Consider the following 20,045-nt stretch of genomic DNA (forward strand, 5'->3'; position numbering starts at 1 on the left):
ATGTCAAAATGTGAATATCGATGGCCCTAAAATTATTCATTACTGTATGCCCTATCAACTTTATTTGAGGAAAAAATGAAATCCTTTTTTGTCAGACTCCCAGGAGATATGTAAAGGCTTCTTCCTATCCATCCCACTATTGTCGCTGACTATATTTGGAAGCAGAGAAAGTACTGTGTGCGATGCAGTCTAAGAGGTAAATTAAATAAATACCAGTCACATTTATAACTTTAGAAGTCCACTTTTTTGATTAGTTTCTGTTAATAAAAACTTGTTTAGGATTTCTTAAACCCATTCATTGTAATCTTTTTTCTTTGTTGAAATTATATGTTGCCTTTTTGAATAAAAACAATTGACATGTGACAATAGAAATAGTTAAGGAAACAAGCTAAAAAAGTAAACTGAAACTAACACTTTAACACATGCTTAAAAATGTTTGTAGAAAACAGTTTAGTGGGTCTCGTATTTGTTTCGTCTTCTAAAACCATGCATATTTTGGCACATATACATTTTCTTTTACTGTAATTAGAGTTTGTGAACTCCTTCATGGGAAATCCAGAGGTTTGTTTATCTAAACCCCTTATTTTCTTAAAAGCTTGAAGCTTTCTTTGATGCTTTTGACTCGGAGCACGGCGAGGGATTTGTTTTTGTTTTTATCTTGTTCTTAACGGCCACAGCATCAAGCATGTAAATAGATTAAATTTACAATTTTTACACATTTAGAGATTTGTATATGTCTAAATATACAATTACAATTTGTAATCTATAATTATTTTTAAGATATTCATATCAATCTGATACAGTTCACAAACTATCAAATGTTGCATGGTTGCATGGTTTCTCAAACGGAGAAGCTATAACAAAAATATTGCAAATTGTTTTTAAAAAAAGATGCGTTTTGATTTGGCCACTTGATGAAGCTCACGCTATAGCTTCATTCCAGAAGAGTTGAGGAAAAAACTGGATTGATTATTGATTTATTAAGCTCGATTAAACGATTTTATCAGCCCAGCCCAAATATATTTTTTACTCAATTAATAAATAATAATTCAATAAGAATAACCAAAATGACACGTTTTTTTGAAAACACATTACTGCATTTTATTTTTGTTCGATCCTGAGTCTCTTTGCACCTTGAGAAGTTGCTGGTCACTTGGTGTCAATATTTTTGGTGACATTTAAACCCCCTAAATTCGAAATCTGTTCTAGAACAAAGCCTCATTACTTCACATTGCTTCATCTGCTTCATGATGCTTTAACTGCTTCATCTACCATCGCTTATCTATCATCAATCAAAACAGGAAAGAAAAAAACAGCGTGGCGGTGCTATTCATAAAAAGTTGAAACAAAAACATCGATCCAGGGGAGGAGGCACATGGAAGAATTTTTAAAGATCACTAGAACTTTAAAATATTTTAACTATGGAATAAATTAATAATTAAACAAACTGTCCAGCACGTGTTTACCTGTAGGTAAAGGTAAGGTTTACCATTACTGCTCTTACAGAAAAAAAAACTGATCTTTAGTTACTTTGGAGTGTGTTTATTAACTTGGGAATCTTTCTTGCAGCTCGCAGTCACATCGTTCAAGTAAGCGAAATTGTAGGCATCCACAAGGTAGAAGACGAGGACCACACAAAGTCCAAGTGGGACCAGAAGAAGACGCTACAGTTCTCCCAGCTGTTTCCCAATGCCTTCACAGGTACACAAATGCATAGTCGATGTTATTCATTGTGCTGTAACATATTTACTTTTACAATCCATAAACAAATAGAGCTAATTAGGAAAATTTGCACCCCATCTGTATAAATCAAGCCATCATGAAGAAAAAGTTTAAATGTTGGGACTAATTTTGAACTTCTTAGAATGTCCATTGAAAGATGAATACGTTTCCATTATTTATGACTTCAGTTAAAAACATGATCAGCTAATGTGAGCTCTTACTGTCATTAGAGCGTTCTGAGTCTGACAAGACATCTTCAAGTATGCCCCTTAATTTCTAAGCTGATTATGTAACCGAGTGGAAGATAATTTTATATCCAATTTGAGTTTCTCTGCTCCACTACATGTGGAATGTAGCTTAATGAAAAACGTTCTTATTAAATGAAAAAAGAAAATGCTCGGAGTGATAATTTGTCCAAAATGCTTAGTGAGGGATTTTGCTTGCCAGAGTCCCCAGGGAGGTATTTTTCATACCTCACTGCAGGTATTACAGCAATTCTCCAATTCAGATCCATGTTTTTGTAAAGAGCTGCTTCACTTAACCTACTAGACTTAAACTTTTTTTAAGCATTCAATTCAACTCACTCAAGAATAAGTTGATTTTCAGGGCAAAGCCTCTACCAAAAAGATCAAATTGGTAAATGGCGTATACTTGTATAAAGCTTTTCTACCTTCCTCAAAAGCCCAAAGTGCTTGACAGTCACAGTCCATTCCCCCATTCACACACTGGCGGGTCCACTGCCAAACACTGGCACCAACCTTCCACCAGAGGCTTGCCCCAGGACACTTCGACCTGTGGGCGGGAATCGAACCTGCAATCTACTGCTGCTCCACGGCCAGTCTTACTAAATCTAAGTCGTAGTCTTAAACTTAAATGATTACTATCTACATAACTAGGCCTGTTTACATGCACACCAAAGAACCAATCATAATCGGATTTCTTCAGACATCAGACTTTTTTGGTAACATGTAGACAAAATTATAAGGTTAGCATTTATATTTTTCACCAATAAGCCAATACTTCAAGGCATATATCAAGTATCTGTGCATAGTAATATGTATCCAAGGCAATCCCCTAGCAAAATATACCATCATTTCAGCACTAAAAGCCGGACTTAAAATCATTATAAAGCTGTAAAACCTCTCACTACAAATTTTATCCACTTTTCTCAGACAGTCGTGGACATTTTCACACGCTTCTCTCTTGTTTAAACTCTTAAAGTTCAAACCTTCATAGAAAAAGAAGTCCAGTGTTTTAGAATTAAATCAAAGACTTCCAGTGATCGAAGATTTACGTAAATTTGGCAAGCTGAACGCTTCTTGTAAAAGAGACACAGAGGAGAATGACAATTGTCTACAGCCAATCAGTACACAGAACACAATGGACTCTCCAACAAAAAAAAAACATGCAAATTTTCACTGTAAAAAGTCCACAAAACACTGTCCTATCGATGTTAATAAGTAATGCTAACATTAGAATTACCATGCTATGTAGTATCAATTTCATGCTATGTAGTATATTTACTGTCAGTGCTAACATAAGAATTACTATGCTGAGTGCTATTAATTTCAAGATTGTCAATGCTAGAATTAGAATTACTTTAAGTACTATCAATGTCAACAGTGCTAACATTAGAATATACGTGCCTAGTTCTATCAATGTGAAAAAATGGTAACATTAACACTAGAATAATTGTGCTAAGTACTATCAATGTCAACAATGCTTATGTTAGAATTAGCATGCTAAGTACGATCAATGTCAGTATATGTCACTGCTTACATTTGAATTTGCATGTTAAATGAAATCTAAGACAATAACGCATGACAAGCAGTACACACAAGACAGCTAAAAGCATTAACATTACCTTTTAGTGTTAGCTCCTTGTTTACTGGCACACTAAATTATCTTGACAGGTTGTGTAGTTATCATTCATTCATTTATTCATCTTCGAAACCCCCTTTTGTCCCTTTTGGGGTCACGGGGCTGCCGGCCGGTCCCGGCCACTTGTGGGAGCGAAGGCAAGGACATCCTGGACAGGTCGCCAGTCTGTCGCAGGGCCACAAATCACACACCCATTCACACCTAGGGACAATTTAGAGTAACCAAGTGGGAAGAAGAAGGAGTCCCCAGAGAAAACCCACGAATGCACGGGGAGAACATGCAAACTCCACACAGAAAGATCCCTTAATGGTGTTCTTGTTTCTTGGACTTGAACCGGGGGCCTTCTTGCTGTGAGGCAAGAGCGCTAACCACTGTCCCACCGTGCAGCCTATATGTAGTTACTGTATCTATGAACAATAAACAATACAACCAACTAACTGACAATCTATCAGCACATTATTACGTTAATTGACTTTGCTTGATAATATTAAAGGTTAAATAACATTAGCATGACATTTAAGTATTTGTTAACTTAACAAAGTTACATAGCTTTCACAGTTATGCCTAATGCAGTTAGATCCTATGTTACATTTTTAATGAATTGTTTTGTTTTCCAGTTTTCTATGTGAAGCGGACAAAGAATCACCGGTGGCGCTGCAATGAAGCAACCTTTTCCTGCTCTAGTGCGGAACTTTGTGAGCAGTGGATCCAAGTTACAAGGGAACAGCTGTCATTACTCAGTGGGTGTTCTCCTCTCTACTCTGGTGAATTATGTGATGCCCTTTGGGCTGAGCGACATCTTTTTCAAAATATGTTTAGTGGCCATGAATCATAAAAGACACAAGGCTGTAACTCAAAGTAAAATACATTCAGCTTACAAGAGAAGACTTTCGTAAGAGGTTCTTTTGTACAACATTGTGCCAGAGTCGGAGGTAATCAGTTTTTTATGAACCTGAGGAAACTAGAATAGGAACCTCCATGTTCCCTTTTTTGATAACTTTAAACTTTGATTTATCGATATAGAGTGGAATGTTTAACAATACAATAAGGTGTTTTATCAAATCAATATTAATAGTTTAGATTTTGTTTGAATGGAAACCTGAAAAATGTAGCAGGTTTAGTAACAACCACGGAAATAATGTTTGGGAGATCTGCCCTTGGCTTAATGGTTCATTAGGTCAACAAACAAATGCTTTGGTTGTTTTTTGCCCTTGTTGGGAAATTGAGAAAATCTTTCATCTTCAGCTAAAAGTGACATGAAAAAAAGACATCTTATATATTTTTATGGGTTTTTCCTTTTTGTGCTATTTTCCCTCCTTTTTACTTCTAAATTGAGGGTAAAACTGACTGTTTTCTCTGACGATGCCTTCTAATGGGGCTCTGGTAACCACGCAGTTGTTTCCACAGTGGAAACGTGCTTGTTTTTAAATGCAGCGCTCCCCAAGGACTCAGAGATCGAGACTATTAAGTTAGATGGCGCCCTAACCTTAACCTATAAAATGAGTCCATCCCTCAGAGGAAAGGCCCCTGATTTGACACTGCACTCACTTAAGTCCCCCTGCAGTATGCCTGCCAAGTCTATAATTGATCAGAAGAATGGCCATTCCGGCAGTCAGAGAAGAAGGAGATTCCCTGATAGATTGTAAGAAAGTTGGTCGTTTCTTCTTCCAATTTTACCCGGGTCTCGTTTTTTGAGCATTTATGTTTTACTTTTTTTATTTGTGGAAATTCCTACTACTTACAGAAAATTGGTACACAAAATCAATAAACAGAAAGAAATTATTAAAAAGTGTACATGTAAAAATATATATTTTTACTTGCAAATATGACAAAGCATACTTGCATTTATATTTATGATTACTACACACATTTCTGACAATAATACACCCATCTTCTGAACCTCCTTAATCTGTTTCGGGGTCACAGTGTTGCTGCAGTCTATCCAGTTAGGTGAAACCTGGGTGGGTACCCCTTGGACAGGTTGTCATTCTGGCACAGGGCAACACAAACACACACTCTCTCATTTACACCTAAGGGCAATTTAGAGATAATAATCAACATATGAAGCATGTTTGTGGGAGGAAACCAGAGAAAACCCACGCATGCTCGTAGAGAACATGCAAACTCCACACAGATAGGACCCAGCCGTGATTCAATAATGGGTTGTGAACCGGGAAGGCTAACCACTGATCAACTGCGCAGCTCTCTATGCTATCAAAGTATAAGAGGTATGAACAACCATAAGTGTGTTGAGAAGTGAGAAGATAATGAAGCACTTTAACATTAAAACATTAATGAAGTGAATGAATGACTGGAATATTTACTGAAGCAATGAATCTAGACAGTAAGAGACAAAATTACAACCTTTTCTATTTACGATAATTGATATAGAATAGAAGTAGCAAAAAAAGAAGCATTAGAACACTTGAGATGTCTCCAGCGACACCCACATGACTCGCATTCTTTGACCAACCATAACTCTTCGGCCTTTTACGGAATCAACATGAATCAGCAGATTCTGACACAGAGAAAAGCAGCTTTTCATATCAGCTCGTCTTTGATAGTTAGAATCGAAAGCGTTATGTGTTGCATAACAGCGTGAAGCTGCTTTTCTCCATAGGAGAATCAGCTGATTTACATTAATTGCATAAGCACTTCACTACTGTAAAGAGTTCCATGTCAGCTAAAAGCTGTTTTTTTCTGCTTCAGAACCCCACAGGAATTACGTTAATTACATAAATGGCATAAATGGTTAAAAAGATGCAGCAGTCAAAAGAATTGACACTGGACCTAAAGCTCTGGTGTTTAAGGGTTGTGGGGTAAATATTTAATGTAAAATGAAATTTTGTATTTCATAAAACACAAGGATCTAACAGAAATGTTAGCTACTTGAATGTAACAGGGTTGTTCATGCGTTAATCTACGTTAATATCGTCCTCAGCAACATGCGTTCAAGCGACCACTTCCAATAAAAGTCTGTAAACACAAATTTAAAAATTTTTTCTATGACTCCTTTGGTCAGAAGGGCCAACTATATAAAAATTGAAGATGGAGGACAAATGAATTATTGCGGTTTGTACCCGGGCGGAATTATATGACACAAAGTCTTTGATATATCGATATATAGAGCTGTTAAAGAAAAACCCTGGAGCAAGATTGTACTTCATGGATATTTTGCATCAAGCCTTTTGTAACTGACATGTGCTACTAAATACTGAAAAAAGAAAAAAAAGGACAATGCCCCTCTCTGGTCATCAAGCGTAAACACTGTGGACTAAATCCGTGTTCAACAACCTGGGTTTTGCGCCTTCAAGAACCCGCGTCCCATGCCCAATGTGTCTGCAGCTTCAGAGAGCAAAACACTTCAATAATTGACCAGGGATCTAAAGGGAGAGGAACTTCTCTGACCAATCAGGCAGCTTGGTAGATTTAAGAAGATCGGGGTGGAATGCTCAGTGTAGCCTTTAGCAGCAACGCGCCCAAAGTTTTACGTAAAATCTGAATACAATGGTGCCCCCACTGCACAAGCCAAAAAAACGATGGAAGGTGGGTTAAACCAATCTTGGTTAAGAATAAATAGATAAATAAAATATAAAAATATATACCTGTATATGGAATTTTGGCTTATTGCAAAACTATATACACCTCCCTATTTTTCACACCTCTTTTGCATTTGATTCCCCCCCCCCCCCCCCCCCCCCATTCAATTAGCTGTGTCTGTCTTACTCTTAACCCTTGTGCTATCCTAGGCACTTTACCATTGGGAGTTGGGTCATCTAGACCCACTAGACAGTGCGCTGAACCTTTTTTCTTCAATGATTTGTGATCTTCACTGGTGTTCATGGATTACATGAGATCTTTCCACCTTTATCCACCTTTGTCATGGTAGGGAGAACATGTGAATGTAAGGGTGGGGTCATCTAAGATAGCACAAGGGTTACATAAACCATTTAGGATTCTCCAGATAAACATCTGTATCATATCTGAAAAGATACCACACCACTCTATGCAGCAGGAAGAAGGGCCCTTTTTGCCACATTCTGTCTTGTTTTGTTTTTTTCTTTGTAACCACTCAATTTGAAGGATTTAGCTAATGAAAACATCATCAAGCATCTTTATGTTTAAGTGAAAAGCTTTTTAAATCTTTGTGGTCCTCTTTTTTTTTTTTCAGCGAACCGACCAAAACGACTGCTGGTCTATATCAACCCGTTTGGGGGAAAGAGGCGCGGGAAGCGTATTTATGAGGAGAAGGTGGCTCCCGTGTTTCAGCAAGCCGGCATCTCCGCCGACGTGATTGGTGAGTTTTCACCTGTAGCACTCTCCACCACTTTAAATAATGAATGCACCTCTGAGACCGCCATATAGATCTCTGTTGCCACGTTGGCCTTTCGCAGCAACTGTGGACACTGGCCAGGGTATGATTTTACTGTTAATGTCCGTTTACCATGCCACCCTCCTAATGCAAACTGGGATTCTTGATAAGCTTGGGTATCCAAACACATTTCCACGTCTCATGTCTTTGTGGAGTCCACATCTCCAAGGATCTCACTGAACAACAGGACGGTCCAAGCTGGTAGAGAAGGCTCATTAACGCCTCTTCTTCCTGAAGACTCTGAGGAAGAACCACCTGTCCTCAAACATCCTGGTGAACTTTTGCCGCTGCACCATCGAGAGCATCCCGGTTTGGGAGCTGCTGTTCTGCAGGCCGGGTGGACACTGCAGAGGGTGTGTAAAATTGCCCAGCACATCACCGGAGCGCCACTTCCTGCCATAAAGGACATCTACAGGAAGCGATTTCTGAAAAGGGCAGGGAAAATCCTCAAAGCCTCCAGCCCAGCACACCGACTCTTGACCCCCTGATCCCTCTGGGAGACGTTATAGGAGTCTCCAAACTAAAACCACCAGATTCCGGAAAAGCTTCTTCCCCACAGCTGTCACACGTCTGAACTCTGCCTCCTTCAAGGATTCAAGGTGTATTTATTTTCATTTTCAGTGAATAGAGCAGTTTCACAGAATAGGAATTTGCTGCGGTGCTAATGTGCGACATAAAACACTTAAGAATAGAAAAAAATGAACAACAGTAAGCAAAATAAAAATAAAATTAAAACATGACAATGGTCAGAACAATAAATAGAAATAAATTGTGTAACAGTGCAAACTGAGTTGCAGGTAGTGGACTGGTAACTGAACATATAGGTGAAAAGGTTTAAGGGGGGAGGAGTTAAAAAGTTTTCATGAGTCGGACTAATGAGGGAAAGAAACTGTTCTTGTGTCGTGATGTTCTGGTCCTGATGGACCTTAGCCTCCTGTCCGAAGGTAGTAGTTCAAGTAGACCATGTCCAGGGTGAGAAGGGTCGGCTGCCATCCAACCTGCACGTCCCCGGGTTCTAGAGGTCTTGGACAGATGGAAGGCTGCAGCCGTGTCCCTGGTTGTAGCTCCAGCGTACTACACTGTGATGGAGGAGGTGATGATGGATTCTATAATGTAGAACTGCACCATCATCTGGGCAGGCAGCCTGGCTTTCTTCAACTGCCGCAGGACTCCTGACAACTGAATCACACTGGAAAGAATACTCAAACAACAGTCAATATCAACAATGGACTGGATTTTCACACACATCACTAACACATTGACTGAGTCACCATTTACACTACCTGCACTTTATCTGTTGAATTTTAAACTGTTAATTATTCACACTGTAAATACTTGTTACTACCTGCCATTACTATTTATCCCACAATATGCATTAGTATATATATTTATACAGCGAAAGCACTGGACGGATGCAAACTGCATTTTGTTGCTGTGTACTTGAGATATTTGCAATGACAAAGTTGAATTCTATTCCATTCTATTCTATTCTTTAGTAAGCATTTGCTGCAGTAACACTTAGCCAGGAGTATTGATGGTCCTGCAGAATGGAGATCGCTCAATCCGGGCTGTCCAGTTGTGAGCTGCAGGATTGGATTTTTTTGTTGTTTTTTTTGCTGCAGTTTTACAACAGAGTTACAGCCAAAATATCACATTTGAGCTGGGGTGCATTTTGCACGTTAATATCCAAAAGCAAAATGAAGTGGTTTGTAACACGGTGCCTTCGCCGTTTTCCTCACATCCATCCACTCACTGGGGTGCAGCAAACATGTGATGTGTGCACTGCTTTTTCCCCTCCTCTTGTACTTATTAAAGGCTTCAAATAAAACACTTGTTCGTTCAGTCAAGCCACAATAGGTCCACCTTTTTTTCCCGCTGCGTATTCCCTTTCATTTTTCCTGCACTAATGTTTTGCCATTGTATGGGCTTCCACAGTTACAGAGCGTGCCAATCATGCCAGAGACCACTTGACGACGGAGGCCAATCTCCAACAGTATGACGGGTGAGCGCTTTAGCGTGGCGGCTGGTGCTTTAAACCTTCAAACTTCTGACATTTTGTTGATTTGTTTTGTCATGTTGTTATAAATCTGAATCCTCATACGTCAAATTGTAATCTTGGGATTATCCTGCTGACAGATGAGTATTTGCCTGTTTATTTTAGCAGCCTATGAGGAAATGTAAGGCAGTAAAAAAGAAAAATAGGCACAATTCTGCGACGGTCAAGTTAAGTCTTGGTCATAAGTGTGTGGACATTTTACAGGCACTTACGTATCACCTGGACACCCCATGCATTTGCAAATGGTCAGTAAGGAGTCAGTGCGCGTACCTTGCTTACAACTAGGGTGTGATGTAATGCCACTGTATAGCAGCATCACCCAATTTGTCACGTTAATCACTTTAAATTCCCTCTGGGATAAATTCTGAATCTGTTCGGCACGTGCAACTTAGCTTTTCCTCTCAAATACTTCACGATACACTTGCCGCACGCACTACAATTGTATGTTCAATTTTTATGATGTCTCTTGAGATGGCTGTACGAACTTCAAGGAAACTGCAAGACACACCTGGCTCCCCTCAAGGTGTAACCAGTCCAACCAAGCAGGGCTTTCTTTCTTTCTTTCTTTTTTTTTAAACTTGGAATTATCCTCAACAAACTGACTTGTGTTGATTTATTGTATGTCTGCAGAGTGGTTTGTGTGGGTGGAGACGGGATGTTCAGTGAAATCCTGCATGGGTTGGTAGCCAGGACCCAAAACGACAACAAGGTGGACCAGAACCGACCGGATGCTGAACTGAAGCCGTGCATGCTACGCATAGGGATCATTCCTGCAGGTGGGCCAGTCTGTGTTCCTCAAAACACACTGCGAACTACGAGGAAGTCTGTTGTCTGGTCACCACAGACATTTAAGGAACCCACGCTACATGTCACATGTAAAGGAACCCTCAGATAAACAACAAGAAAGCTCACATTCCACCATATTATTGTTTCTTTTTCTACTAAAAAAACATCTTAACAACAAAAAAAAGTTAGCTTTTTAATTTTGGAACTTGTTGATCCATCATATTAAATTATTTCATGCCTGTTTCCTTATACATTTATTGTATGCAGTTTATTTTTTTCAAAAAGGCATATTTAAAACCTGCTCAACCGCCTGAGCCACTGAAGAAAAAGTCATGTCCACTCTCAAGCCTTAAGCGTCTCAGTTTAGATTTTTAAAATCAACATCTCTAAAAGTCACGTTTCCAAGTCTTTATGAAATGAATACCAAGTCTTTTCATCTTTATGGAACAAATCTTTAAGCCTTTATGGAATGAGTACCAAGTCTCTAAGTCTCAATTAAATGACCACCTAGTCTATAAGTCTATGGAATAGGTACTAAGTCTTCAAGTCTCTAGAGAATGAGTTTCAAGTAAAAAAGTCTCTAAATCTGTCCCTTTATCTTGAGATTATGAGTGTCTTGTCATGTCACGTCTCTGAAGGTAGGTTTAAAAGCCTTACAGGTTGAGTTTCAAGTCTGGTCTATGGTTTCAAGTCTGAAGTTTCTGAAAACAGCAAGTCAAGTCCCTCCAGGACTCTTGAGCCCATTTGCCTGTTTAAGGTTAAGTGTCTAGTTTCTAATATTTAGAACCTCTAAATGAAAATTCCCTGTTTGTCAAATCTGATTTAAGTTTACTTTCCCATTTCACATTTGGCAGTTTTTGTCACTGTTTTGAAAGAAAATAAAGGTATTAGTGTTTTTTATGTTATCATAGCTTTATTATGCAGTATATTTTCTGTAAGCCACTTGGCAATATAAAAAAGGTATTGTCCTATTTTTTTGTTTTCTTCTTGTTCAGCTAAAATGGTTTCTTTTTTCTTTTCTTTTTTTTTGCTTAAAAACTGTGCCTCTCAATTACTGAAATGTAATCAGTGAATTTCCTTTAAAGCCTCGTGTTTCTCCACCTCCCCACACCGGGACGTTGTGTGCCAAGCTTCAGATGTAACTCATTAGTTGGTCTTGTTTGTTTGACAAGTCCTTTTTTTAATACTTTTAGCTCATAATCTGAGCAGGAATGTCAGCAAATACCAGCACATTGAAATACTGAAAGTAGATTAGGTCAAATCGAAAATGGTGTTGATCAAACCCCTGCCTGCTGTCAGATTCAATTGGATTTTTTTTTTTTTTTTTATCAATTATTCAAATAACAGTTTTGAAACAGAGCTACTATATAAAGCACTGGAGGTCCTTTGTCATTGAGGTAGTGTAGATGATCTAACTGACAGGGCGCTCTCACAGGCAAAACATTTTGAGGGAAATCTGGATGAAAAACTGAAGCTGCTCTGCAGAGAATAAGCTTTGTAAGCGTTTTCTCCTCTGAATTTGCCATCAGGCTACAGCACACGAGTTACTTAAGGGGGAAAAAACATGTAGCATTAAGCCACTTAACATTTTTGAGCATCTGTGCGTGCTAGTTTTAACCTTTTAAAGTGGACTTGCTTGTACAGAGAGGCTTGAGAGGAATTAGAAAGTGGCGTAATGTCACCGTGTTATAGGGTCAGCAGAGGAGTTGCCTCTGCAGGGCTGTCGAGAACTATCGTAAGGAGTTCAGATGGAATTATGAGGCATAAAGGAGTGGAAGCAAAGGCCACATAAGCTGAAGAAAGCACGTTAGGAAGCTCATCTTCATATACTTCAAAGTGTCCATCTCCGAGTGACAGGCCTGTTCTCTCCTGTCACGCTTCTCTGTGCGGCTCAAAACATAACTGCTTAGATTCCTCCAGCTCTTCTCTCTCCCCCCTTTCTCGGTCTTTTATCAGGGCAGGAGCTCTGCATTGCCGCTTGAAGGTGATCAGAGTTGAGCAGATAGGTCTGAGATCACACCGCCAGGGCCACAGAAAGAGAGATGGAGCCTTATTACCTTTCAAGTTGAGAAATTTAATATCAAACTCAATATCAAACATTTTTCACAAAGCCGGGATGCCTCTTATCCTTCATCTGTTAACCGAAGAAAGCAGATCCAGGGGTTCAAAGCGAATACTTAGCTTTACGACCACACCCTCCTTAGCTTCAGCTTTAGAAAATCATTTCATTTATTAATTTTAAAAGACACTTCCCCTTTGCGTTGCCAGAGTTATAAAAGGGCTTTGTTTGCAAATAAGTTATTAGATTCATTGCGTCCACAGTATAGGCTATTGTCTTTTTGTTTGCGTTTAATGAGTTTTCCAATTAAAAAAGAGAGATTTGAAGACTGTGGACAGTTGATAAACTTTCTTTGTACAGAAGCACCCAGGAAAGCATAAAGGATGGCAGCTAAAACCTGCCAAACCAGTGCTGATACACCAAAATATGACAAGTATGACAAGGCATCAACGTACAGTGCAAGCCTCAATTTCTTGGAAGTGTTTGTTTCCAAATGTTTGGCTTTAGTTCTAAGTATTCAAATGGTTTTTCAACCTTTCACCTGATTTTCTTGTGACCTAACCAATAGGTTAGTCTAAATTCACTCGCTCCCTGTTCGTGCACTGTAGACTGCAGGCGTCTCCAACCCTGTTCCTTGTGAGCTACTGCCGGACCTGTTTTGCTGCTAACCCCTATTCAGTCATTTCTGATTAGCTGGCTCGAATGAGTATAAGTATAAGTTTAGATTTACTGAACCCATCTGATCCAGGTGTCCAGTAATTATTGAAGCAGTCAATGTCGAAAACAAGTTGCTCAAGGGAGGTTATTATAAATGTACTTCAGCAAATGGGTTGATGTCATACTGGTTGTTTTAACAAAAAAACGTAGTGAGCACGCATCGGAATTGCATTAGAATTCAGGGCATTAGATAGTCCTGCACCAGACAGACCTTTGGGGTTTGGGAGTAGTGAGGGAATTCAAACATAGACAGGGTTTTTTAGCCCAAACTATATACATTTCATGTTTTTAAAATTAAATGAAAATGATAACATCTTAGTTCCAGATTAGTTTTTGCTTTCCTAAACTTGCTAGTATGCTACCTAAAAACTGTAGAGTCAGATACAATTTAAAGTATATTTTATTACTTTGTTTTTAGTTTCATATTTGAGAGTTCCCCACTTATAGAAAAACAATATAGAAAAACTAAAATCACATCTTTTCTTTTTAAAGAAAACAGACATTTCGACATTGAATTTGTTGCTAGCAAACATAAAACATGCTAGCTCATATCACATCTAGCGTGTTATTTCTCATTTTAAAACCCTAAACAAATTAAAACAGCGAGTGGCGTCGTATAGCCCGCAGGTGCTACCCACCCTCGCTGCCCGCCTTTACGCACCACCGCCGCTCTCGCTGCCCACCTTTGACCAAGGATAGTCAAAGCTTCATGTGACAAAATAAAAATGGCAGCTTTTCTGTTGATTTTATCTCTATAGCAACCATTTTATGTTTTGGTCGCCTGGGGGTAACGAACAGTTTAACACCAGTTCAGACGAAAAAGTAAACTTTTGGATTTCTGCAGTAACGGAGGTTTTTTGCCAACTACGCCCACATTCATTATATGTTCATATCCAAAGTATATCAATATGTTCAGTTCCAGCCATTGATGCACGCATTCAATTTTCACAGTACTCCATTGAAAAACATGCAAGTAATAAGAGTGTGCCACTTTTGCGAGCTTGCCGTTCAACATCTAGACCTTCTAATTGCAACATTTTGATGCATTGATTCCCAGGAAGTTACGAGACAATCGAGGAAAATTTGTAAAAGCTCTGGTCAGGCACTGATGGGACAGAGTCAGTTGATCAGTTGGCCCACCCATAATTGTTACAGTGAAGGGCCCAACCTGACAAACCCCTGAGGTCCCGACAGGGCAGAGCCCCCGTCAGAGCCAGCAGCTGTGGTGGGTGTCACCCTGAGCAAACATGGCTCTTAGGAGGGTTGGCCCACCCCATTCTAGCGTCAGTAAAGGAGTGATCTAGGCCCCCCAGCACAAGCAAGAATTCCAATCCACAGGCCAGGCCAGACCCCCACCCTGTCGCACTGTCCAGATCATGTGCTCCACCCAGGAGCCTGGAACCAGACCCCCCGGACTAATGGTGCCTCCCTGCCCCCCTTCTAACACCAGCGGCTCCCATGACGAGCCCCCAAACCCCGGCAGATGAAAAAGGAGCGGAGATGCCCAGGCTCCCCGCCCCAGTCATGAAGTTAGCTATAGGGGAATCAGAGAGATTGTATTCTTTCCAAGTTAGTTGACCTCCTGACATTTTTCCAAACTGAAATGAACCAACAGCAGATTCCTGTATTGACTTATATTACATTTTTTTCTGTGTTTTTTCAGTTTAGTAAAACAGTTTTTTTTGGCTAAATACATAAAAATAAATACATGAAAATGATAGGTACTACTTCAATGGCACTCATGCCTCCAAGCACACAAAGTGAAGGTGAAGTCTTATCATGCTTTTTAACATTTTAAAAATGTTAACAATGTTGCTATAGTTTAAAAGCACAACTACAATGTTAAAGGTTCAAAAGTTCACATTGGTGGCCCTATTTTGGGCTCATTTGTCACAGTTTCCAAACAGATATTTTTGGAAATAAGTTTCCTGACACGTTTGTAAATGTCTGACCCATGCTCTGGGTTTTTTTCTCCCGCAGGGTCAACTGATTGCATCTGCTTTGCCACTGTAGGAACAAATGATCCAGTCACGTCTGCTTTACACATTATCATTGGTGAGTGGAAGACAGAAAAAAATAACTTCCAGCATGTGCTCTTTTATCTGAGAGCTCAAACATCTTTTATCTGATTTGAACGGCATTGCATAAGGGAGCATTGAACTTTTTTTGTATCACAGCAGGTTTTTGCTCACCACAATAACACAAAAATAACAATAATGATAAAATCAGAACAATAACTTCCCCTTTCACTTTAACAGGTGATTCCCAGCCTATGGATGTGTGTTCTGTTCACCACAATGACGTCTTTCTCAGATACTCAGTCTCATTGCTTGGGTACGGTTTCTATGGAGACGTACTGGCAGACAGCGAGAAGAAGAGATGGCTTGGTCCTGCTCGATATGACTTATCAGGTATGACAGCTAATATTTAAAGAAGACATCCACATAGACTTTTTTAACCCTTTCCCTCAATGCTAAGCTAACTAAGTTTCAATGTTACTGGCCTCTCACAGCCTTTATTTAATGTGAGCTCGGCTGCAGTTCATTATGGAGCTTTGTGCTCCCATTCGGGGCTCATACTTGGGAGGATTAAAGATATAAATTGAACTTACAGCCTTGGGCTTGTAGATTTCAGACCAACAAGTTCACTTACACGTTTTCCTTTTTCCAACTCATAAATATTTGCTCTCATAAGCTGTTTAAAGGAGCCAGTATTCTGGCCCTGGATATGAGGTGTTAAATCAGGTTAAATTAAACTGGGGCCAACATTACAGCAGAAGATAACTCACTATCAAATAGGGAGCCTTTTCTTTAAAACTTGTCTACCAACACAGGAAAAGTAAACCCTGTAATTTATCTCTATTTATTAATTATTCAATTTTTTAAAACTTATGGCCCTTTCTTACCTGCTGATAGGAAGGAATTTAACTCTTTAATACTAGTGCCATGCCTGGCAAAATGAAATAACACACATTCTTTGAACTAGCATAACTCCTTACTGTTCACGCCAGTGTGTCCAAATGTTTAAGTGTGCACAAGGCTGGATTTTGTTGTTGGTCGCACAATTTATACAATTCAACTTAAAGTTAAAGTCCCATTAGCTTTCACATAGCTAGGTGCGTGAAATGTGTTCTCTGCATCCGATCCAGAGGAGCGGAGGAAAGCCGCACACAGGAACCATTTGGTGGTTTAACCCTAACCCATAATCCTACACCTAACCCGTCTTCTGGGTCCGCGCGGCCAAAATAAAAGTTTAGCACTGGCCGCACGTATTTGGAAAATGATGTTCGAATAGTAACTTTCTTTTTGGCATTTCATTTTATTTGCTGTACAAGTTAAATCAACAATCTGCACGTCTAGCATAAATGAGGCACTGGTGCAGGGTAGCCTAAATTATAATGTAATTAAAAGCATGTTTCATGTTCTTATCAAAGTTCTTTTTGGTGTGTAATTTAACAATACAGCAGGATCTGGTACACACATTTGCTTTGTCATTCCGCACATTGTTTGAAAAATGTTGATTTGTTACCAAAAACATGTCACTTTTTACAATTTCCTATTCGCTAAAGAGAAACTTTGCAGAATAGAGACTGTCAGTGGCCCCCCCTTGTGTCAAGCTCTTCACTCATGAAAGACGCAGCCTGCAGAAAGGGGGGATAAAGGGCAGGGCTACTCAGCTCAGCACCAACGGCCACACCCGTATAGAGGAGATTTTGGAAACAGTTTCTTCAGATAAACATAAAATAGATCTTATTAAGACATTTCGGCTGGCCCTGGCCAATTTGGTGCCCTAGGCAAGATTTTTGGTGGCACCCCCTTGCATCACAGTATATTTCACTGCTAGTGTACATATAATCACAAGAAACTTAATAGGCTCTTGTGAAGCTATTAAGTTTGCAATTTTTTGTATTTAAACAATGTAATTGCATATCAAAATCATTAGAAAGAATTAAAGAAATACTCAAAAAAAAGATACATGCAGCTGAACTTGAATAGCATTATGATTGACTGTTACAAGCTGGGAAAATGTGAGAAAACAACATCCAAGCAATTAGCATTACAACACCGGATCTAATATATTAACATTTGTCTGGGGAAGGGAAGATAGGGGTTATTAGGTGACTATTAACCATAACAAAAGGACCTACCGTAGCATGAACTGACGTTTGCCTGATTGAAATTATCTTTACTTTAGGTACCTCTGTCTTTGTCACTTTTCTCCTCTTCTATGTTTCATATCAAAACATAATAATGACCAACTAGTTTGAAGGATAACTGAGGCATTGATACAGTCAATGAGCAGTTTGCTCCTTTTTTTCTCCTCCTCCATTTTTGGCGCTCCCAGGATGCGCAGCGCCCTTACCATTTTCCTATTTTGTCTATACTACTGGCCAGCTCCGGTTTAGGTTGTGGGCTTTTGGTTAAAAAATTCATAATCAGTAAATAGAGAGGCAGTAGGCTGTAGCATTCATTTTAAAAGTTGTTCACATTTCATATTGACATGTGGCAAAACAGAAAGTAAGTCTAGGTATGTTCTGACCTTGCTTGGTTATGATTCAACGAACTGACCTTATAACTCTTAATGTCCACTAATTTCAGCCGCTGTGACACCACAATTATGACCAAAAAAATAACAGCCGTGCAGTCATAAACGTGTGCAACAGCTCGCGTATCAGCTTCACGTTTTTCCCACACACGCTAAGCTTCCATCCACAGACACTTGCTCATATCACTCTGCCTGTCACCACCAACAGTTTAAAAACACAGGGTAATTGTTACATTTTATTTACACCGGCAAACATGTTTGTTTTTTCCTACAAGGCACATTCATTTAAAGTACCCGTTCACGGAAAAGTATTTATATAGGTGGGCGGGATCACAGTAACAGCGCTGCATAAATGGACCCATTTTAATGACCTCATAGGTGAAAAAAGCTCGTTGTGAGAAGGGGTTGTCACTCAAACTCAATTTTTTTTCAAATCCCAAAAATACAAACAGATGACAGATGAAGTGTTTATTGTTGTCACACCCCCTCGTGAAACTGTCTTTCCCTCCATGTGCTAACATCCATGCCCCAGGTTAACCATCCCTGGTTTATGCAATTACCGCATTTCCTTTGAGCCGATATAAATCAACACATCTCTGTGTAAAATACAGCTTGTTTATGTTAATTACATAAGCATTTTACTTACCATTGGAAAGTAGTTTAAGTTACTGCTTTGCACAATAATGAAGTCACTTCAGTAAAGTGAAGCATATCAGCGCAAAGCTGCTTTTTTCCGTGTCAATTTCAGCTGGTTTACAGTAATTGTACAAAAACTATACTACTGTAAAGTAATGTAAAGTTGCTACTTCACACAGTAAGGTAAAGTTACTTCAGTAAAGTGATGCATAGTAGCACAAAGCTTCTTTTCTCCACTTCAGAATCTGTTGAAATTAACATTAATTGCGGAAAAAAAGTTGAAGAGTTGAGGGAGTTTTAAATAAATTCAACACTAAAGCTAAAGCTCTGATGTTTAAAGGTTAAGAGTTAGCATAAATCAACCAACACTTCCTGTAGCGGCTGCAGGCTTATGAGCCGCTAGAGAGGCTGCAGCAGGTCCTGTTTGCGACGCGCTCCACAAAAAAACTATGACCATGAAATCCACTTTTCTTGTGTGTCTTGTGTGTAAATTGCAGATCAATTGATGGTAATGATGTAACTTTAAAGTTTTATATATATATATATATATATATATATATATATATATATATATATATATATATATATATATATATATATATATATATATATATATATATATATATATATATATATATATATATATGTAAAGCCAAAGTCATGTTTGTGAAAAATAACCTTCTAGAAAACATTGGAGCGCAGAAAAATTCTCTGTGAATAGTTTTGTCTCCCACTATATAAATCTTACATAATCTAGATACATTAATAATTTTAAAGTGCTATTTTTGCACTAAGATAAATTGTAGGTTTGCTCAGATAACATAGCATGTTTGTCTGTCAATTAGTTCATCTCTATCTTCTTTCTGTCTTCATAAGCCGTGTTTTTGGTTGCAGGGGTAAAAGCTTTCCTGTGTCACAATTACTATAAGGGCACCGTCTCCTTCCTGCCCGCTGAGGACAACTTGGGGCATCCGAGGGACAAGCTGCAGTGTCGATTTGGGTAAAAAAAAAAAATTCAAGTGTTTTTTCAGCTTTTCTAGCAAAATTCTACCTCAATTGACAGATGTACACTGTCCTAACTCAAAAAGGTTGTTTGTCTAAAGGTCTGAAAGTCAACTCCTTTCTGAAAAAGCAAAAGATTTGGTGTTCTTGACGTTCCAGCTCCAAAATGTTTTTTTTTTTTTTACCGGAGCTGGAAACTATTATTCTTTAAAATGGCAGCTTATTTTAGCACAGCAAATAATAATGCGCCAAAAGACCTTTTTAGCTGC

At 38.9% G+C, this 20,045-nt stretch overlaps 1 protein-coding gene across 1 annotated transcript in view; it reads left to right on the plus strand.

Annotated features, from left to right (window-relative positions):
* Positions 1–20,045, plus strand: part of cerk (ceramide kinase) — a 49,616-nt gene that overhangs the window by 14,959 nt on the left and 14,612 nt on the right. The window contains exons 2-9 of the mRNA XM_023952621.1: positions 1,570–1,701; positions 4,221–4,343; positions 7,775–7,900; positions 9,911–9,977; positions 10,662–10,807; positions 15,574–15,648; positions 15,852–16,004; positions 19,669–19,774. Of these exons, the coding sequence (XP_023808389.1) occupies positions 1,570–1,701; positions 4,221–4,343; positions 7,775–7,900; positions 9,911–9,977; positions 10,662–10,807; positions 15,574–15,648; positions 15,852–16,004; positions 19,669–19,774 (928 nt within the window). The remainder of the gene's footprint in view (positions 1–1,569; positions 1,702–4,220; positions 4,344–7,774; positions 7,901–9,910; positions 9,978–10,661; positions 10,808–15,573; positions 15,649–15,851; positions 16,005–19,668; positions 19,775–20,045) is intronic.

Source organism: Oryzias latipes, chromosome 23, assembly GCF_002234675.1.
Source record: "Oryzias latipes chromosome 23, ASM223467v1".
NCBI lineage: Eukaryota > Metazoa > Chordata > Actinopteri > Beloniformes > Adrianichthyidae > Oryzias > Oryzias latipes.